Source organism: Mugil cephalus, chromosome 4, assembly GCF_022458985.1.
Source record: "Mugil cephalus isolate CIBA_MC_2020 chromosome 4, CIBA_Mcephalus_1.1, whole genome shotgun sequence".
In the NCBI taxonomy this organism is placed as follows: Eukaryota; Metazoa; Chordata; class Actinopteri; order Mugiliformes; family Mugilidae; genus Mugil; species Mugil cephalus.
In genome coordinates, this window is record NC_061773.1 from 19710558 (window position 1) to 19733607 (window position 23050).

The 23050-nt window shown below is 43.3% G+C and overlaps 1 protein-coding gene across 3 annotated transcripts in view; it reads right to left on the reverse strand.

The window, feature by feature from the left end:
- The window catches only part of tafa4b (TAFA chemokine like family member 4b), a 39692-nt gene that overhangs the window by 14141 nt on the left and 2501 nt on the right, over positions 1 to 23050 (reverse strand). For all 3 annotated transcript variants that reach the window (XM_047581974.1, XM_047581973.1, XM_047581975.1), the window contains 3 exons: positions 13699 to 13845; positions 12684 to 12799; positions 2642 to 2797 (listed from right to left, as the gene is read on the reverse strand). In XM_047581974.1, coding sequence (XP_047437930.1) covers positions 2642 to 2797; positions 12684 to 12799; positions 13699 to 13721 — 295 coding nt within the window. In that variant the 5' untranslated portion in view covers positions 13722 to 13845. The remainder of the gene's footprint in view (positions 1 to 2641; positions 2798 to 12683; positions 12800 to 13698; positions 13846 to 23050) is intronic.

A 23050-nucleotide genomic window follows, 5' to 3' on the forward strand; every position in this document is an offset into this window, starting at 1 on the left:
TCAGCCTCCACCCTCCACCTCCTGCCTGACCTTAACAGTTTGAATGGACCTACGTGCTACGAAGAGTCGCTCCCTCCACTCACGTATGAGACAACTATGTACTTTCCCGTGGTGGGAGCCTAATACAGTGTGATTGGAACAGGTTGGCTGACACTGTGTGCGTGTTTGATCTCAGCGGAGCGTATGTGGATGATAGGGGTCAGTGACACGGCTTGCATCTTGCTGGGCGGGAGCTCTCGGTGCGGACAAACGGGTGGAACAAAGGTCTATGAAAACGACTCGCACCTTTCATCTGTCCATCATCTCTAGAGTCACAGCAACACAGCAAGCATTAACAAACACTATTATGTCTGAACTATGGATGTTAGCTGTGTTTGTAAGCAGAATATTATTGGTAATACTTATTTTTAGATCTGCAAATCTTTCCTTTGGGTAATCACCCAAATAATATGTTTAGATCTATAATAATAAATAAATAAAATTTAAAAAATGTCGTCTTCTCAAGTGGCCTGACTAGATGTGAAATTGACTTCCCAAATACATTCAAGCCTTTTAAATATCAGTTTACATTTCACAACTGTTTGTCACATGTTTGCTTCTCCTTTCATAAGGCATGGTCGAATAAAAAAGGCGAGGTGACGCTTGTGACTGGGCTTCTGTTACCTGCATTAGGGGCTTTAACCTTTCATGCTGCACAATCTCCTCGGGACACGATGAATTTCAAAACTGTTGTTGTAGCAGGGCAGGGATAAAGTAAAATATGTCACATATCCCTGCACTATTTAACATATTAGCATGCATTATTCCGGCCTATTCATCTGTGATATATCAATGATGTTACATAGTTTTCTCGGGGCTCTCGTTTATTCATATAACAGCAACTTTATGAGCACGTATTTCACCTGCTGGGCTTTTCTGATTAAATTTTTGATTGCTGCATGTATAAATCCTTTTTATCCGCCATCAATCTCCCATGTATTCATGTTTATATCATATGCCGCCTGTACACTTAATCCAGATGCATGTGTGAATTCATCTGCTCGCCTAGGCTCCTCCTTCCAACCTTGTCTTCCGTCCCACCTTCCCGTTTTTCTGTATTTCCACCCAGTTTCTTCACATTAACTCAAGGTTTCTTCCTCTTAAACGGGAATTTGCCTTTGCTACCTCGGTCGTATCAAACCGTGGAGCTCCAAACTACATCTGCTGTCGTGGTTTCATCAACCTGCCCCGTCTTCATGGCCACTCCTACCTGGAGGAACAATTCTCCAGGCTGCCCATGATACCTCTTATACTTTCACATAAGATCATCAGCTACATCTTGTATTATTATTATTTGTGTTTCCTTCAGTCCAACGTATGTATCTTTGATAGAAGTTTGTCTATCTTCTCTGTTTCTACCTGACCTTCAGCAAATGGGTCCCTCCATATGAGCTGGGTTCTGCTCAAGGTTTCTTCCTGTTGCCACCATCACCTTCAGACTTGCTTTGGTGGTTTCAGGCTGGTTTTTGTAAAGCATCTTGAGACAATTTGTATTATTATTGACTATATTAATAAACTGAAATTTTGAAAATTGAAACCATCGTGCTTCTGTCTCTGAGACCTGTAAAACACCTTGGGACTATTTTTATTGTAACTGATGCTATATAAAAAAAAAACAAGTTATCGAAATGAGTTGGCTAACTTTGTGGAGTTTTGAAGGTTTGGAGACATTGCAATATCTTTCATTTTGACTTTCAATTATTTATGACTGTAAGCTGAAAACTCCCACTGAGAACATTTATTCCTGTTCTCACTCCTTTTGCGTTTCTTCATTGTGAGGACGGAAAGACAAGAGGCAGTTTTCCATTCATCTTTTCGTGCTCTCAGCTACTAAAGTTGCAGCTCCGTCTGCGTTAGAAGTAGATTGGCGTCGTTCACGAAGGCGAGCCCGACCGGGCAGCAATTTAAAAAATAAAGCACGGCCTATTAATCTTTCCTGCAACTGACGCATTTATTTATGTTGCTAATATTTCAAAATGAACCGGGTAATGATGTGTTTTAGGTGAGAAGTTTCATGTAGCAACTTTAATGATGCAAGATGATTAAAAACACTTTTTAGCCTCTGTGACCCTGGCAGACTCAGCAGCGCGTCAGCTTTTACAAAAACAGCCGAGCACCTTCCAAACTGGCAAAAACATTCATTTGGAATTCTGGTCATGCTCCCAAGGTTTCCAATGGATACCAAATATGTGGCTGAAACGGAGAGGTGCTCCCGCAGTATAGTGAGGAGATGTCTATGAAATGATGCTCGAGGCTCAGAAGCAGCCACAAAAACACCATATTCAGCGACAATGCTCCCCTGGCTGTAGCTGTCGTATAATTTAAATGAAGTATTGGAACCACTGACTGAATGTAAGGATGTATCTCTTGAAATAGGTCACGGTTAAAGCTTCCTATGCTTGTAGCTGCGTAAAGATGAATTTAAGGAGAAACGGGGGTACAAGGGGTGTGTGTAGCTGTGAGTGAAGGAGAAGCTATTTTGACATAAAAGGAATTCACAAACAACAGCAATGCATGTTACATTTGATACATTTGCAACCTTTGGATCTGACGGTGAAAGTTGGAGACAGGAAACATTTAAACATGACTGTGGGGGTTTTACCTTCCACGCAGGAGGGTCTGGCTCTGGTGGTGCCAGCGACTTGGCCCGGGAAACAGGAACACTTGACGGTTTGTGAGCGCTCCTCAATCTTATTCTTATTACAGCAGCGATGTACGGCCACCACCTCACACGTCCCCTGCTTCACCTGGTACGATACTGCGAGACGGAGAAAGACAGGCCGGAATTATTTGCTAGAAATCCGTGGACTTTGAAAGCAATGTTGTTTGGTTTTTTTGGCTTTTTTACACCTCAAATATGCACCATCTTGTCTGGGGATTTAACAAATCTCCTTAATAATTCACTTTTGTTTAAACTCCCTAATCTATCCCATGCAGTCTTACAGTCTTTGACTCATAAGTAAACACTCTGCAGTCTTACTTTGCTTTTATTCTCTGCCCATTGCCCTCATTAAATTTGTCACAGAGGCAGATCTGTCTGTCTTCACTGTCTGCAGAGGGAAAAAGAATTTCTATTGACTGCTTACAGACAAAATAAACCACCTGGATCTATGCACAGACATGCTCATTTTATGACGGAATCGTGTGACAGTGCAACCCGCTAATTGTATACACTTAAATTATGGGCTATGGCCATAACTGTAAAGTCTCTGCCTGCATTTATGGTCATGTCTTTATGTCTCTGAGCATGTGTACGCTCTGGCCTCTCTGCATTTGCGTGTATGTTACTGAAAGTCATAATTTATATGAGGATAATTGCTTTTGAGCTCCTGGGACTGGTTAATTACAACATTCTCCTGACAGTAATGGGACAGAAGGGCACCCGTAAAAGACCAGTGCGCAGATTTTAGGGCGATCTGTTAACAGAAATAGAATATAGTGTTCATAATTATGTTTTCATTAGTGTGTAATCACCTGAAACTAAGAAATGTTACGTTTTCATTAGCTTATAATGAGCCTATCATATTTACATAGGGAGTGGTTCTTCTTTGAGGCATCTTGTTCCTCTGCCGTGTTTCTACAGTAGCCTAGAATGGACAAACTAAACAGTGACGCTACTGATGGGTCTTTCTTGTTTTTGGCAGTGACAGCCACTGTGAGTTCTCTTGCAAACCTGGAAATTTAGAGGTGAGCGAGGGATATTCAAGTTGATGACAATCTGTGACTTCACCTCTAGATGGCACTATTTATTACACGCTGGTCCTTTAAATATAACATTATAGTTAAAGGACCCGATGCAAAATGAGTCCTAAAGTGTGTAAAATGTGACTGTTACAATACAATATACGATGATCAAATGGCTTCAAATCCATCCCTTCATCATCCAGGTTTTCAAGCAGATCCGCCACCACATACGATAAGCATGTCTCTTTTTAGGAAACAGCTTACAAGGGCAGTCATGTATGTACGTATTTATATTCCAACCTCATTGTGTCTGCCACTTGTACATGATAATGCCCAAAGAATAATGTCTAAACAGGCTTATGTGGTAAGTTAATGTTGAGACGTGTGTACTGCATAGTGTCTGTGTCGATGTAGCATTTCACACAGCACATTAAACCCCCGTGAATCTCTCAGGAGAAGGGTTTTTGTGCCCACCTAAAGGAACCACAACTGTTTGGGTAAAATGTTCAGTGAATCTAATCTTTGCTTATGGCTTCTGAATGGATTCCAGCTGCCTTATCTTCCCTCTCAAAGCTTGTTGTGCACACTTGAGAGGCTCTGGCACCGTTTCCCGAGCACAGAAAACCCTGCCGGCGACATTACTACCTATAAGCCTCTTTACAGCCCTGGGAAAACCTTGGTTATACTGTACTGTAAGCCCAGATTCCATATATGTACGTGACTTTACCCAGACTCCAAAACTTTTCATGCTCAGCTGAATGGGCTTTGCAGGCAGACACAAAAGTGTGAGCAAACACACAAACATGGCGCGCACACACACTCTGTAGAGGCTTCCATTTCTACAGGCCATGGCCCCTCTCATCCTTTCTGATTTAAAGTTTGTTTGTTCTCTTCTCCAGAGAGCCCCATCAATGATCCCTGGCTCTCTGAGGGCACCCCTCCGCTATCATCCCTCCACTTTCATTTCCCTCACTCCTCTGTCTCAGGCTCTCCTGAGGCTGGAGCAGCTGCTGGATTACCCCCACCTCCCCTACGCACACACACACACAGATATATAGCTTCTATATACTGATAAATATCAAGAAAATAAACCATCAATGTTGCCTGGAATGATCACAATGAAAGTACAGTGAAAAAATAAAAAAAATAAAATAAAAAAACATGTTAATCAAGTTCCTTTGTTTAACCCTCATTATTATAATTACTCTGTGCTAAAAATGTGAAACCACCGCAGAGCTGTAACTGGGTGATACTTCTCAATCTGCTGGACCCGTCTCGGAAAACGGCAGCTTGTTAGTAAGAAGGAAGGAGAGTCAACTAAGAGGAGGAAAAGCAGTGTCACATGCGCAGCAGAGAGAACAAAGAGCAGCTCGCCTTCCGCTGGCATAATGAGGTCAGAAGGTGCAGTGGTCTCCTCTCTTTATTGCTATATCAGGCCTGGGCAGAGGCTGTTTGTACTGTAAAATAGTAAAGCTTTGAGGATGTGTGTGTGAGCAGTGGGTGATAAAGGCAACTGTACTTATGCCCCTTATTTTCCAGTCTGCCTATGGTGTGTGTCCTAATTAAAAACCTGCTGTATATATTAATGCAAAGAAGGTCGGTTTCGGGCTGGTCTGAGGTATGAGCACAACCCACATGCTTCTCAGAAAGTGAATGGGGGGGGGGGGGGTGCTCTTCAGGCAAATACTTTAAGGGTCTTCCTTCCAGGCTTCAAAATGACATTAATAAAATGATTTTTTTTTTTATTATGAGGAGCCTGGCCAGAGTGGCATAAATTATAAAATTTACAAAAAACAGTGCTACCACAGAGACCACTATATATGTTGCCACGGCAACACCGGAGGTTCGTTTTACCACGATGGCTTAACTATGTTTTCTGTTTTTTTGCAATATTAATATACTGAAGTTGGAAACTCGTGTGTATAGAGCTTTATGCTGTCTTTGTCCATTTCGTGATGACAGACAGGTTTTTATTGTTTTGTATTTAACCAAAGGTTTAAAAAAAAAAAAAAAAAGGTCCTAAAACATGAATAAACTGCATCGCAAGTAACAGATTTTTCTACAACTGGATCAACTACAACGGTAAAAATGGATTAAGTTATCTTATTAGCATACCAAACTTGTGGCACATGACTTTGCTTTCTTTGGTGTTTTCTGCCTGAAATGTTGTCTAGTTTTCACTGTGTTCCACATTGAAATGAAGAATAAAACTGAATACGAACATCAGTAAGAAGCGTGGCCACTTTTGTAACTAGTCTAGTTTTACTACATGAAACTATTTCCAAAAACAAATGAAAAATAAACTCGGCTCAACTAAACAAAACCCAGCTCATATCACCAAATCTTGACTTGTCACATGTCTTTCCCATTGACACATGATGAAGTATCGTAACAGAGAAAATTATGAACTTATGAGGGCCTGTAATGGAATAATGTAACCCAATACCCTGCATTATTTTTACTTTAACCAGAAAGGATGATGGTAAATGTCCTACAACCAAACAAAGAGCAAAACTAAAACAATCTCAGGATAGTATGCATCTGTAATCTACAAATCTATGTATGACTTAAACAACTACCAAGCATGCTAGTATGTACCGTGGCAAAGGAAATGTGGACAAATGGCACCCTCTCACCCACTTTGTCACAGTTATATATAACAAATACGCAGCTGTTCTTGTCCGCGAAAAATATTATTAATCTGACAAACTAAGCTGGAGGAATATCAGCCCAGTGATAATCTACAATCTGCAAATAATATGTGCTAAAAGAGCTGGCATTAAAAAAAACAAACAAAAAAACAATGACTGGGGAAGGAAAAAATATAAACACATTTACAAAAATATATATACAAGAAAGAGTAACTGGATGAGTTTTGCATGAGTTTATATACTGATGTGCTCCTGAACCTGTAAATACTGGGCATGTTTCTAAGGTGCAGCTATAATTTACACCCTTGAGCATCCAAGATGTTTAATCAATAAATAGAGGATAGGAAGCCGGATACAGTTTGCAGCCAAAATCTATTAAATGTTGGAGAAATCAGGTCACAGCCTCCTAATCAGGAAGCCCAGGAACTAAAGGTATAATGCTATGCATTGTTATTGTAGCATCATCATCATCACTCTCTTAAAGTTGTTATATAAAACATATGTTTGTGTTATAGCGACAGGACACCAACAGCACCAGCGACCTCTCACAACACCAGCAAACACACAAACATGCAGCAAAAAGCACAAGATCACGGACAGACTGAAAGAGCCAAGAGCCATCACCACCCTGAACTCACACATGCAACAGCCCCATCATCAACGCAATGTACGATGCCAAATATAGACTTTCACTGGCCTATGTTTTTACATTTCTTCTATATTTTTATATATATATATTCGATAAGGAGAAGCTCTCCAATGTTGTTATACACTGTATATTGACAATAAAGGGCATTCTATTCTATTCTGTTCTGTTCTATTCTATTCTATTCTATTGACCCCTTCGTGGCCTGCGTCACAGTGACGTCACGGCGTTAGCTGAAGGAAAAACGGAGGGAAGCTTGAGACAAACATTGACAACCAGGAAAATGTCGTCTTGCTGTATTTTGGGGGCCAAAACCGAAAAAGCAAAAACACTAACTTGGAAGTTTTGTTTCATACCAGCCAATGCCACTCGTAGACAACTTAAGGTGAGCGTGCAGCGCGTGCAGCGCGTGCAACGCACGTTTGATATCAGGTAAGAATAATATGTAATACATAATAATTTCAACCTTTTATGGGTTAGACTATACTGAAATAGCGTTAACCTGATCATTATTCGAAGGATTCTTGTAATACGCTAATGCTAATGCTAACCGCGAGATAACATAACGGGGTGTTTAAGCAGAAGTTGCATTTGCTATGTTACCCTCCACAGTGGTTCGACTTACTTCTTGTAATATCTTTGTTTGAGAGGCTTTACTTGATAAAGACAGACCAGGCTTCGTCCCCTCTGTGTCCTCCTTTGGTCAAATCGTCCATCCGGTGAGTGAAAGTGCAGGGGCAGGTGAATTTAGTCCCATCAGTCAGAGTCAACTTTTTAAAATAACACTCACGGTCTCGGGGAGTGATTGCATTGGTATATAATCTAAAATATACGTTTTCCTCGTCTATTCACGTCAAAACAGTGAGTTGAAATATGGTGACCAGCCTTTACAAGCTACAGTGTTTGAGATGTTTTGCTTTCAGCTAAGCCCCACCCTTCAAAAAACGTCACACAGTTTACAAACTGTGAAGGGTCTGTTCTGTTCTATTTGAAAATATTTCCAATCTTGAATTCACTACTTTTCAGGCAGAGGGTAGCTTCACTAGTTAGATAACAATACGAATAAAGTTGCCTGTAAAGCATTGAAGAATCTGTGACATACAAATTAGAGAAAATTATTTGACTTAGCAGCCAATAAGAAAGATGTTTGTTAAGAAGAGGGTTGTTAAGATAATAATAATAAGCAGAACTGTGTGTGTGCTCATTTCCACACACTGGTAGCAAACATCAATAACAACAAAAGTCCTAATCCAAAAGGCGTTGAATGAATGAGAGCAACTGGACTTGTAGAATTCCAGTTGCCCTTATTTACCATGATTACCATGACCTGGATGACTAAATCTGACTACATCTAATCAATGACTTAACCTTCACACACTTCATTGGGTCCTGGGAACAATTCTGTTGTGCTGTCTGTGCTTCTTGCAGCGTGTTTGATGGTGTTGTGAGTTATTCCAGCGCACCTGTTGTCAAATGGATGATTTTTTTTTTCTTAAATTGCTTTTGTTTTGTTCTCTTTTCACGCGTTTTCTCAAGTTTGTTGAGCTCTCTCAGCCACCGTCCGCTTGAGGCTTAATATCAGCTGGTTCGCAAGCAAATATGCTAATACCCACAGTACATTTACAGTGCACTACGAGGAAGGCAGTAGTGGATGTTGTGTTAAATCTTCAACATTGTTTCTCAGATTACTTCATGTATAACCAACTGTGTAAATGTTTCATGTTTAGTGCACCTCTACAAACAAAAGAAACAGAAACTATTTCCTTGGCTGGAGCGTTGCGGAGAAATAAACTTTCAGAAAGTTTCCAGATTAAAGATTGTTTCCAAATCAAGAAGTCTGTATTGAAATAGTAGAGACAAGCCCCTGACACCAGAACAGTGCTGCAGTTCGACTGGGTGGACCTCATCTGCTTAAGATTCATGTGTTGAACAGTCAGCTTCCAGCCATATGCACATAATAACAGTGTATCTAATGTCTCAATGTTGCCTTTAAACCATTCAGTTATGGCCATCTGAGTGTAATAGAGCCCAGCACACGCTGAGATGAAAAGACTTCTCAAGCATGGCTAAATGCTTCTATTCCTGCGGCAGGCAGAAGCGAGGTGGCGGTGGTGGAGGGTGGTAACAGTAGCCGGGCAGCCAACAAACCAAGCTGCCTTAAACTGATGGGTTAGCCAGGCGACTGATGTATTCTGACGGACACAGACAAGCAGGAGCATCGTACAATTTATCAAAAAGCTGTGTCTTCCCCTTGTCAATATCTGACAAGCATGTCCATTGCTGTGAAAAGCCAGGCATCTGCGGCAAAGCCGATGTAGAGGTGACAAACTGTGCATGTCTGTAGGAACACACAGGGAAGCTTCAAGAGAGCAAGATTAGAATCATCAGACGTGTGAAACAAGGTGAGAATAAAAGCCTATTCTCATATCCTCACAACTGCACTCCATATTTACTACAGCAAGTGCCTGGTACTTTCTCTTCCTTTTTTTCTGTGTCCCTCTTTAAGTCCTTAGATCACCCATTACCCTTCCTTTCCCCATCTCCTTTTTTACCTTGGTCCTGCACAGCCCATCAATCCTCCTGACATTATCAGTGTTTTACAGGCTCACATCAGGCCTTATGCTAATTATAAAGCTTGATGTGACCTGGCACCGCTGCGAGACAAATCCATCCCCAATAAAACCTGCTTACTTGACCTTGCCAGCTCTGTTTTTCTTACCCAAGGAGACAAACATCATTAGAGAAGAACACAGATTGGTATACAGCGTGTTCAAAGAGGTGGGCGCGAAGACGCGGGGCAAATACGACGGTGACATTTAAAATGCAGATGGAGCTACGCGACACATACGGTTCCTCACGTGAGACGAGGCGGGGACAGAAGGTCCCGCTAACAACGTATTTCATCACGCTTTTGAGGCACTAGATCAGCGGTTGCTCCGAGACAAATTATTTGGTTTGCCGAGTATGCTTATAGCAGGCTGTAATAATAAGAGAGCCTATGACTGGCAGGTAGAGGCTAAATTTAATCATAAAAAAAAATTAAGCATTCAAACTAGAAAAATAGACGCGCTGCAACTTCACTGCCATCACCAAAATACAATAGCACTCATTTGCTGGGAGGCACAGTTGTTATAGTGACAGCACAGTGAGTGGTTTTACCATTGTGATGTGAATAATGATTTGTTTTCTTTTACCTTGACAGCCCCTGAACACAGTTTATTGTATGACCTGCTTATGAACTGCACCGTGTTGCTGTTATAAAAGACGGCATGGGACTAAATTAATGACAGTATCAAAAACAGTAAAAGTATTGGTGGCTTCAAGTTTCCCTGTGGGTTTTGTCATCTTCTGCGTAGCTTTGTTCTGTGCATAGCATTAATGCATTAGCTGTTTTCCTTTTTCTTTGTGTGCTGTATGTTTCAGGGAGATGATGTGCAGAGGAGATTGCTTCTACCTGTACATCAAGATAATGATGTACACTACAGTATGTTCAGTTAAATGTTATCTGGGCAGTCAGGATCAAAAGGGACCAGGCCACATGGATTATTTTTTTTGTCCTGGGAAATTGACTCATTTTGCCTACAGATCAGATGAAAAGCAACATGAATGGACTTGTGCTGGTTTTTAGACAGTTCGGGCCATCTGTTCAGTGAACCAGTGTTGAGATTACTGAGTCATATACTGGCATTTGGAACAGCCTGGGTAGATGCAGTCATACCTGCATTGTTAATTTTGCATTCATTTGCATTATAAATTTATTATTCTTGAACTGATTTCTTTTTTTTCAGTTTGGGTCTGTGAATGACTTCAAGTAAACGAGATAAAGACGGAAAATACACACACATCCAGGGGAGCATTTTTTGACCTCTGGAGCCACCGTGTGGCAGCAAGGGGAACATCAGGGGCAACACGCATTAAACAAATGTCTCACTGAATAGCCAATTAAATGGCAGGAAAAGCACTTAAGAATAAACCACTGAAATTGTATCTAGCAGTCATAATGTACACCCAATTATTTTTTGGCCTCAAACTGCTTTGTGTGCTCGTGTCTGATGTGTTGGTGTTCACAGCCAACAAGTCCTAAACTTCCTCCAATTAGAGTAAACCTTCAAATAAAAAGCAGTAGTCAGTTTCAGAGCAAGACATCTTGTTTCGCGGCGAAAGTGAAATAAGAAGGGGGCAGGCACCCGCTCCGACCTTCACATCACACGCAGCCTGCAATTAGCAGTGTCCCCGCCGCAAGCAGGCGGCCTGCTCTCTGTCAAAGGGAAACTAATGCCATCACTCAATGTACACACTGGATACTGGTAGAATGTGTGTGGCGCATAAAGGTCACCTTGCACAACAAAAGTGATGAGAGTGAAGAAACCGAGGGATAATTAAGGGAATTGTCGTAACTAAACGTGAGGAACAGGTGACGTGGGACTGTGCCGCCAACAAGTTGCGGCCAAAGACGCTGTGAATCAGCACAACTTGCCCTGTTGTCAACACAGATGAAATATAAAATGACCGGCGCTGTCTTTAATCTTTAAACCATTGAGATAGCACTGAGACCGCCACTGTTGGGCTCTAGGGGGGCTGTATCCATGGCTTTAATATTAAACACAGAGAATAGATTTGCTTTCAGGCCTGAATTTAAGGGATACACCACCCCTATGTGAAATTTAGTCACTCGTCACGTTTACACAGAGTTAGATAAGTGAGAAAAGGTGTTTTTAATGCACCTGCAGCACCTGAAAACCCCCAGCTTCAGTCAACGCAGTTTTCAGGTGCTGTGTGGTGCCTTTGCGCCTGACAGCGGTGTTTTGCCGGAATATAGTCCCAAGTCTATATCGGCCCTAGGCAAACCCCTAGTGTTGATTGCATTGACATTTGTACTCAATGTCAATGTACAGGTCACCAGAAGTAATTAGGAAGTTTCTTGAGTTTTTCACTTTTTTTTTACATTAAAGCGCCTATGCTAAGCTAAAGCTAAGAGCTGCACTGCCAGATTAGGACAATGCCTGGACTGATTTAAAAACGCCTTTTCTAACTTGTACAACTCTGGGGAATCCCTTTAAGTCAGAGTTATTTAGCTATAGTTTCTTCTTTTTTTAAATGAAATAATTCCTTGGTTCAAGATGGCGTTGCAGAACTGTACACATCGACATAGTCCCTGTCAGTTGTGAGGAATCAAAGTCAAGAGCCCATAGCCTCGTCGACATGAGGCCTACCCACTATTTTTTAGCAACACTAAACCACTGAGTGTCAGGCCATTTGAGAACAACAGCATCATCCCTGAATTGCTGGATGACTCCACTCCGAATAGATCAGATCTCACCCACACTGATCTATTTGTGTTGACTGCTCCTGACAGCTTAAGTGCCATTTGTATCTGTATGGGCAGGATCAGTCAAACAGAGGTGTGTTTGCATCTAAGCCCAAAATGAGGTCTTGTCTAAATTACATTCTGTCATACTGAGAAGAAGAGCAAATTGTCCCCGCTCTGCCTCCTCCTCCTCCTCCTCCTCCTCCTCCTCCTTCTCCTCCTCTTCCTCCTCCTCCAGGATGTGCATGGCTCAGTCAGCGACAGGCTCGGGGAACATGTGTTATACCTCTGAAGTGACAATGTAATTAACCTCTGGTGGTGTTGGAAGGGGAGTTCGGAGCAAGACCCGGTGTACCTGTCGGTCCCCGATGGTTACGGTTGCCAGCAGACGCCGGGTCAACGCAGAGCATCACCAAGGCAACAAGGAAGGCCACCTGCCAAGGCCAAGCTGACCTCCCCCAGAAGTTCATCCTGAGAGAGGCGAGAGATGGGTAAAGAGAGGAAGTAGGAAGAGGACATTAGAAGAGGTTAGAAACGGAAAGCAGGACAGCACCGCAAACGAAAAGTATTGCTTTTCAAATAAGCAGAAACAATGTGAAAGTTGAGCTGGCAAAGGTCAAAATGACACAGTCAAGAACAGACTGAGGAACATTTTCTTCTAGGACAAACACACACGCACCCACACTGTGGGCTGAGAAGTTATAGCTTCAGCCGCGCCACTGTTCTGCCTATTTCAATTACAATAGGATTAACCAAAGCAGCAAATTCCAAGAGTCATCTTTATGAGTTCTGAATAGACTCACTCCAGAAATTATAATATATGGTTAATGATCAAAGCTAATCATTATTTCCATTACTGATTATTCTGCATAAGAATTTGCTTGAGTAATCTTTTAGGTGGCCAAAAAACATTGGAAAAACATCGATCACAAACTCGCAGAGATTGAGGTGATGGCTTCAAAATGCCTGTATTGTGCGACCAACAGTTCAAACCTGAAAGATGCATAATTATTGACAAAAATATACGGAAAAAGAAGAGCAGAAAGGTTTCATGTCTGAGCAGCTGGTATGAGTGAATCTTTTTTTCTATCACGGGATGATTATTCATTCATCGATATTGCTGATGAATTATCTGTCAGCCAGATGAAAATAGGAACAGGCCATGGAAGAAAAAGTCAATTAGTCTCTTAGTTGTCTGAAAATGTCAGTGTCGCTATTTTAGAGTTTTGATCCTCTTGAAGCAATGCATTTTGAGAATATTTTTATATAAATATTTTTAAAATAAAAACAATAATGGCCATAACAGCTGCTTACCTGTTTTTATTCATTTATTTTGTCTTCATGTGCATGTACACAGGATGTCACCTCACCTGTTGGCCATCTCTGTCTCCATTGGTCTCTCTTCCACTGTTCAGCTTCTTTATGGACGGTAGGTACAGGCCATGGCTGCATTCACCGACGCCTCAAATCTCGCTCCTCCTCTTCTTCCTCTTCCTCAGCTCAAACAGAGGGAGCCTCTGGAGAAAGGAGGTACAAAGACACCGTGTCACAGAGGCCAGCTTGCCCTGGGGTTCCTCGGTGGCCTCCACCGGCCTTGTATAAGGTCTACACACACACACACACACACACACACAAATGCACACGTGCACATGCACACGGAGTGCTGATGTGAAGGCCTAGATTCTGTCAGATCCATTGTTTACAATGGGTTCACCTACCCCCGGGCTGAATGTGATCCCCCACATCACACACAGCTCTTCCCCTCTTCGCTCTCACAAACACATGTCATGCGCATCCACACACACAATGGACCTCCTGCAGCAGTGAGTGTGACATTCGAAAAAAACACAATAAGTGTACATGAGAGGAACCTGCACAATAGTCTCTTATCTAAAACATTTGGCCACAAACTGGATAATCAAACAAGCCATAAACACAAGTTGTCCCCCTACACAGACACAAATAATACATTTGCACAGTTTGCGAGCTAAATTCAAAGTCTGAACGATGAAAGCAGGAGAGACTCTCCCTAATTACAGCTGAGTGGCAGCTTCTGATGCATGCACACTTCTATACACACTCACTCACACAGAGAGTGAGAAAATTACCATGCTGCCATAAGAGTGTGTCAACACACCTCTCTTTACAAAAGGACCAAGTGTGCAATCCAAATGAAAGACAACAGATTCACATTAATAACAAAATGTTCTCCCTTCATCGTACCTCCATTATTCATCATAACTCATTGATATGCAGCTCGGCCCGCTAATATGCTGAAAAACTTCCCGGGAAGGTATGAGGTGTGACCGGGCCCTCGTCCCCAGTCCCCCTCCTCAGTCATCTGTGTGATGCCACTGCCCCCTGGTGGGGAAGCAGCCAACAGCAGGAGCTACAAAAAAAAAAATGTGTTCGAACATTGAAAAGGAAAATCTACAGAAATCATCGAAACTTTTATCATAGCTACTATGACTAGACATGTCAGAGTGAAGAAGACAGATTCAAGAGGAGGGAGAGTTGTGTAATCATATGTTTGCTAATGTATTGTGCTACTAGACATACACTTACTGTGTAAGCATTAGAAGTTTGAATGTGTGAAGGCCTCTCATCCTTCGTTTCTGCAGAGGAAATGGAATTCAGATGTTGAACTATTGTGTGCAATGCCACACTTAGACTAGTAAACACAAAATTTGTGTGTTTCAGATTTGCATTTCTGAGGTTAGTCGTTTGTTTGTGCAGTCGGTATTTCCACTGCATCTGCATTTGTGTGTCAGTGTATTATTCAAGTACAGTATGTGAAAGTATGCGAGGTGCATGTGTCTTGTGGAGTGATTAGGCATGCTGCATGGCTGCACAGAAGCCCATTTCTTATTCCCTTTTTAAAGGCTGGGCCATGGCGCGCATTTTTATCAGCTTTGTTCTCCGGTACACTCATTAAAAGAGCACAATCGTGCATGCGTGCGCGCATGTGTGGTCTCCAGATGCAGCTCATTGGGACCCCGGGGACGGAGCGTCCCATCAGTCACAGCGGTGTCGTCACCTTTACTGGGTCTCACACAGATTGTGGCCTTATAACAGAGTACAAAATATTAAAAAAATACACAAAACAATCTGCAGCGCTGTCCACAAAGGCACAGGCTAATACACACATTTTTACACAAAGAAGGCCAAAAAGGGACAACTCTTCCCTAGGGTCACAGCGAGGAAGGAGACAGAGGTGTGTGTGTGCGTGTGTGTGTGTGTGTGTGTGTGTGTGTGTGGTGGGGGCTCAGCTGGTCATCATGTCTGTGAGGAGTTGTTGGATGTGGCAGCAGAGAAAACGCGTGCACACACACACCAACATTACCAGATAGTCTGCAGACATGCTGAAGATTATCTGAGAACATCAAGTCTCCTGCTTTCTAAAATTATCCCTCCTTCTATATCACCCTCTCCACCTCCCGTCTCGCTGTGCGTCTCAGAAGGCTCAGGGGCTGACTTGTGTCATTTCTCGCAGTAATCACACAGGACTGACACCGGGGCTCATTGACATGCACCAAGACAATCCCCACCTCTGCCACAAACACATCGGTGTGCCCTGCATCCGAAAAGCATCATCTGCCGGCACCATCCCAGCGCACGCACGCGAAGGCAAACAAACACATACACACTCGTGAATTGACAGAATTACACTTGTGCACACAGCATCCAACCTCATCCGCCGCGCCAGGAAACACGCTCGCCACGCATAGGAAATAAAACTCTGTCTGCATGATGGAGCCGTTACAGGCCCTGTGCTGTTTGTCGGTCACGGAGATTATATCATTTGTCAGCGCAGGACAGGAAGTTCCAGTTGAATAGAACACTGAGGAATCGAAACGGCACCATTACTTGATAACCTCTGTGTCACACGTTTACCACGTAACCGAGTTCGTCAGAGCCTGGATTGTGCGAATATCTCGCCTGTTCTCTTTTTTTTTTTTTTTTTCTTGATTATCGGAGCTTAAGTACAATCATATTGATTCATTCGTCGGTTCAGATTTCTCAATTAGTATGTAACTGCTGCCTGAATTTCTGTAATTCTTGAATCCATCCATGATCTTCAGAGCTTTCTCGTTGTCTAACCAACTCAGTTGTTAAACAAAACAAAAAGAACACAATGAAGGTGAGAGGAATGAAATTAACTAATTCAAATAAATATTGACTGAGCACATCCAGTCATTTAGGCTTGGTTGTCCTTTAGATTGACATACTGGCTTCATTGGTGGCTTTAATTTAAATATCAGATACTGAGACATGCCACACTGCACTCGTGTAGCACACAGCTACGTCATGAGAAAAGTGTTTATTCACGGCCACTTTTATAAAAGCAATGCTGAATAAAAACCTGCAGTTTTGAGAAAAACTGCAACGTAGAAGTACATTTTACAAATGAATGATTAAAATACAAAGATTCTTTATTTCTTCTACTATAAAATCAAAACAGTAGAACATCAACCATTAACTTTATCTGCATGAGCAAAAAAGTGTTTTTGAGGACTTCTGTACCACACACTAGCCGTTTTATTTCAGAATTTAAAACTATTTAAATTAAATGTATCAACTTAAAACATATGACACAATGTATAGCTCTCAGATACAGGATCATGGTCTTTGGCTGAAGTGTGTGTGTGTGTGTGAAAAAAGAAGAAGAAGAACAACAAAAAAAATAAAGGAATGAGACCGAGGACCACACAAGCATTGCAGCAGTATCTCAATATGCTGATTTTTTTTTTCCTGCCCAGACACGGACCAAGCAGGCAAAAAGCGGATCAGTGTAAAACAAAGTGCATCTCCCTAAGGCGGAAAGATATTGAAAATGAAACGGGCAAAAGCACAAAGCCCATTGGAATGTCATGTGAAGCGTTTCAGATTTCTGCAGATATGCACGGTATTAACATTCAGTTAGGGTGTGTAATGTTCCGCCTCTGTATATTTGTGCGCTCGCAGCTCTGAACCGTTGCAGCGCGTTGCCTTTTCTTTTGGGTCGCTAGCAGTGTTGTGCCCCACCACCACCACCACACACACAATGTACACGTTAAAATGAACGCTGCAGCGGCCGTTCGTGAGGCACGTTTTTCTTTCCCCTTGTGTCCAGTGCACTTTCCCTTTCCTGCTTCTTATTGCTCTTTCTTACATCTTTTACGATTCACTCTTTACAGCATCCATGCCTTCACACGTCTGCGTTGGTCTCTCTGTATTCCCCCCTTCTCTTCCATTTATCAGTACGCTGATAAGCATCTCAGCTGTCTCTAAATTCACAGTTTTCTGTCGGCTACCGAAAAAAAAAAATACAAACAAACAACATCTGTAAATTCTAATTAAGCCCTGACAAATGTTTCTTCATCTTCATCTTACGAATAAAAAAAGACAGATGTGTTGTGCGGTTCCCGAACACACGACAAACACGCACGTAACAAAAAAAACTGCGGCAGTGTTGTATCAGAATATCTTTTCAGATGAAAATATAAGTTGTGACATGTCTTATTAAAGTTGAATTACTCATAATCTTCTTTCTGCTGACACTGATACTTAACAGGTGGCGCATTATTCTGTCGATGACATGCATGCATGCATTTTTATTTTTTTTTAGGTGAATATTTAGGTACAATTTTGGATAGAATCTGTGTGAAATACGTGTGTAATGAAAAACTAGTCTGTGTGTGACTGTAATACTTTGAGACGTATGATTCTTATAAGAATTTCACAGCACAAAAGTTCAGAGGCCTTGGGAGAGGCCTGTTTATTGCCGTCCGTCCGTACCCTCACATCACCTCCGCCGTATTGTTTCTTCCAATAAAGCAACAAGCAATTAAGTGGAAGACCCTCTGTTTGCTGGAATGGCCGGGTGGTAAAAAAGACAAAAGGGGGGGATGGGGGGGGGAGACTTGGGAGTGAAAGTCTGAATTCAGGACCATTACCTGGCTCTGGTATTGACTGCAGAGTTCAGAGAATGGCCTTGGCACTAAGGTACCATTACAGCTCAATTGATCGGGCTGCACTTAAGTCTAAATCCCACCTTGTTGCACAAGCCATCGTCTCAGGATCCGGTGACCAAGAAATATATGTGTGTGTTTGGGAGGGGAGTGGGATGTTTGGCGAAGGTTTGAAAGTTCATCTATTTTTGTGTCTCAGTTCTTCAAGGTTGATATCTCCCTTCTCATTCCCTCAGCACCGGCTCTACTCCACATCCTCTCCTCAGCTCGTCTCTTACTTCCTCTCCCCCTCTCTGGTAAGTATCTTCGCTTTCATGCATAAAAGTCAGAAATAAGTCCAAATGCAGTGTTTGTCGAAGCGGTCCACCGCGTCACCCCGCGGGAGTCTGGACAGTCTAGGTGGTGCATACATGCAAATTTATACATTTCTCCTGTTACAGTCGCACACACTGAACAGGAGTATTTGCTTCGTGCACCTGTCACATTAGCACATTACTAGCAACAACCTTTCACAAAAGCAGAAGAAGGGGAGAAGCGCTGTTTGATGAGAAGGGACAAGAGTGCACTCACTAAAAGGCTAATAAACATTAGCTCACTAACACAACAAGTCTGTGTCTGAGGCCACAGTCCTTATTTTCCTCTTTACAAGTTTGCAGTTTAAAACCCAGATAGCCAGCTTGGGCCAAGAAACCCTCCGCAGAGCCGTTCGCAGACAGAGGCCCGGTCCAGCCCGTAAATCTGCCGCACTCTAATAAAGCAATAAAAGGCCATTAAAAGTCAGAGTCCCTCAGCGGCGGGAAGATGGATGGAAAGGTAGAAAGAAAAAGAGACACTTTTAGATGACTGTACACGCCCACGCGCGCGTCCTGGCAGGTTTCCCTCCCCTTCTCCGCTCGCGACAAGCCGACTATCTGCAATATTGATGCCGTTCTCCTGTTGTTACTCCTCTTTTACTCTCGCCGGCTGAAGCTCGCTTCTGTGATAAGCGAAGAAACAATGCGGGCAAACGCCGTGATTTAGAATGGGTGAGGTGCAATCTTTATGTACTGTTCTGCTCACTCAGTAAACTCTCCGTCTTCACTACCGACGCGCTTCACTGCTACAAAGGTTTTATGCACAACAGCACATTCACGCTTCACACCGTCACGCACAAAACCGAGTACTCTTTCACACCCTGGTACCAGGTATTTGTACCAAAGTGCTTATCATAAACATCAAGATTAGGACACAAACAATGGATATTTATGCTTGGAACGGGAAGGGCAATTTTCAGGTCATTGGAAATCAGCTCTTTTGTCTTCCCTTCCTTCATTCTTTCACCACGAGCATCTATTTCTTCCATCAATCTTCACACCGTCTGCAGATTCCCATTCTGTTCCTAACTTGTAGGAGGATCAAAACAAGGACAGCGCAACCTAGTCGTGTAATACAACAATGTTTCTGCACACCCAGCGACTGATCCCTCCGCCTTCCCGTACAAAGAATAACAAAAGAAAAACCATCAGGAGCATGGCGTGCGTGCGCGTGAGTGCGTGTTCACCAGCGTTTTTGCCGACTTACAGCCGGACCCTTCCTCTGTGGCTGCCGGTATCGAATGGCAACGTCGAGCCAAACAAAAGCCGACCGAGGCCCTGACAGAGAGTCTCCCGAGAGCAGCGGCCATTCATTCTGTTTTGTGCCCAAATTATGATTAATGGAAAATAAACAACCTTGATGTGGAGCCCGCTTTGATTTTCTACGAGCCTGTGTAGTCGCAGCTACTCCTGCTTCCCAGTGGAAAAGGCGACGGATAAAAACCTCACAGAAGAGCAACTTAAGGGCCTTGAGACACGTTCGCCCAACTGCTTTAATGTAACGCACGCCCAGGATAGAGAAGGCCATTGACCGCGAGAACACACATTGTCTCGCTTTTGCTGTATTTGCACATCCAGACGCACACAGACACTCATATATGCAGACCAACTGACATCTTGATTATATCAGTCCCCTCTGCTGCTAATGACCAGCTTGCGCGTAATTATATTAATTACCGTACGTGCCAAGCCTGTCAACTGGCTAGTCAAATAAAAAAAGTAGAGCACGACGCAGGCTGAAAAGAGACGGGGAGCGACAACGAGGAGAAAAAAAAAGGAGTTGGATACAGTGGACAGAGCGGGGAAACGGCAGAGGAGACGGAGAGGAGAAAGAGACGGAGAGACTGGGGCCTGATCAATTGTTCATTTTACCAAGTCACTGAGACGTGTCAGCAGTGTCAATAAGTGAATTAATTTGTCTGTGAGTCTCCGGAGCATGACACCATATCACTCTGCTCCCCTGGGACAAGCTGGGCCTCTAACCCTCTCACGCGCGCCCTTACAAAGCAATTCCGTACAGGAGATCATACACAGACATCAGGAACAGATCTGCTGACACGGAAACGTTTTCACGGAATTATTCGGTTTGTACATTCAAATTCACACAATCCCTCTTTGTTGTTCAGGGGATTTTTTATTTTTTTTTTAGATGGATTTAATGTGCATTTATTTCCTGAATACTTACCCACAAAACACACAAACCCTATCCCCAGATTTAACGGGCTGCTGATGAGACCCTGAAATGCAAATGAGCGCAAACATCTATTTTCCTTAAACTTAAATGGAATATGTTGCTTGAGATGGATGTGATCGATAGATACGCGGTTTGTGCAACAGACTTGCTCAAGAATGTTAAATCCCCTTCACAGAGGGATGATGGTTAATTACAGCTCAGTGGTTTTTATTTTGGGGATGTACTCTGACTCGCACACACACACACACACACACACACAATCATTCATCCTCATCCGAGCAACCGTCCCTGAGGGAGGCTATTGTCCGCTGGTGACGGACATCAGTCAGCCACCAAGAGGGGCCTTCGACTGCTGGCTATACGCTGTTTTCATTACAAAGCCATCACCAACACACACATACACACAAACTGTGTGCACGGGCACACACATTCACACACACACACTCCTCAGACAGATTTCGCCTCAACCCTGACTACTCTTTCCTACACATTTGTCAGCCCAACTCATCCACATTGGGCCCTGGTCTCCACACTTGTTTTTTTTTTTTTTACCCCCTCCCCCATCCATCCACCACTAACCCCCCTCCCCCCCCATCCTTTTTATTTTTACACTGTGGATCCAGCAGGGTTAAACCCTCTTCTCCCCTCACGATGTGCACCGCTGTTTGAGGACCGCTGCGCCGGCCGCCCCAGGCTCCGCCGCCGCCACACCGCTTCCTCGTCGCAGCTTCGCCGTGGGCCCACGCAGCAGAGCACGCTGGGAGCTTTTCATAATCCCACAAACGCACTCGCACTGTCACTCGCGGATACTTGCACATCTGCCAGCTGCCAGAGGGGAGTGAACGGGGACGCACTGTCTCTCGAAGAGATCCACACACACACACACACAAAAATACACGCGCACAAAAGCAGCAGATTGCGTCCAAGGTGATAGATAGAGCACCGTGGGAAGGGACTGTGCCTGTTCAATTACAATCATTACTATCACTTAGGGAGATTTGTCATGGTCAAAGTGAGCCGGAGCTGCGGAGAAAATCACCTTGAGGCCTGTGAAGTGGTTTGAGTTTATGCAAAAGGATTGCAACATCCGCAAAACTCTCTTTCGGCCGAATATCAAACGAAGTTTAACTTAATTACTCCAGAATTCAGAAACAGATGTTTGAAAAAAATAAATAATAATCGCTCAATCTGTTGACGGCTTTTAAAACACAAAAGCTGTGACTCTGAGCGTCGCTGCTGTGTCTTACCCCCGTGTCTTCTGGGGGCTGGGGAGGAGGAGGAGGCCATGTGGTAGTGTGAGCTGTCAGCCCAAGTGAGACCTGCTAGAAGGAATTAGAGGGAATCTGGATGGCCAAGGCCTTCCTGTCACCAAGTGACGGACAAACGGGAGAATAGAGGAACCACACACCAACATTAGAACTCCACCATCTGGACCAGCAGGGACCTGCTCTGACGAAACGTTTTCTCATTGAGGATTGGACTTTCCATTTTTATTGATAATAACCGTAAATTGATTCCATATAGAGGTAGCGGCACCTCTCTGATCATGTCTGCTCTGATGATAATGATTTAATTATAGACGCATTGTATTCACAGAGGCCTGATCTCAATGGATCTAGCCCATAACAAGGTATCATATGTTACCACTCTGGCCTGTCAGCAGCAGCTGAACTTTACCCTTTCTCACAACAGGTCGTGACCTCTGTCCAATTGTGGCTTTGCGGTTGAGACGAGAAAGAGATACACACCGCACTCGCACTCATTGATCTAATATCTCTCCTTCCTCCATTAGAGTCATGGATCTCCCGTTTGAGGAAACACACCAGGCCTGAAGTCGTGGGCTTGATCCGAGCCTACAGTTGTTTTCCACCTATTGCCTATTCGAGCTCTCCGACTCGAGACGCCCAGAAGCTGTCGCAGCTGAGACGAAAAGCTGGCCCTGATGCTGTCGTTCACAAACAAAGGAGGCCTTTCTCTGTCTTGCTGCCCACGAAATGACATGAAAGCAGGCTTCTCCACACTTCTTCCCTGTGTTTTGACTGTGACTGGGAAACACCCACCCATCGCAGTCAATCTGTTAATGCCATTTGAGTGTGGTGGGTGATCTCCAGTCTGTCATGCTGTTGTCAGCTCACTAGTCCTGCCTGCATGCATTGCTTATTCCTCTTTTACACAGGCCATCGTTTCCACAAATGTGATTTTTCTCTTCCCCCCTCAACAAGCA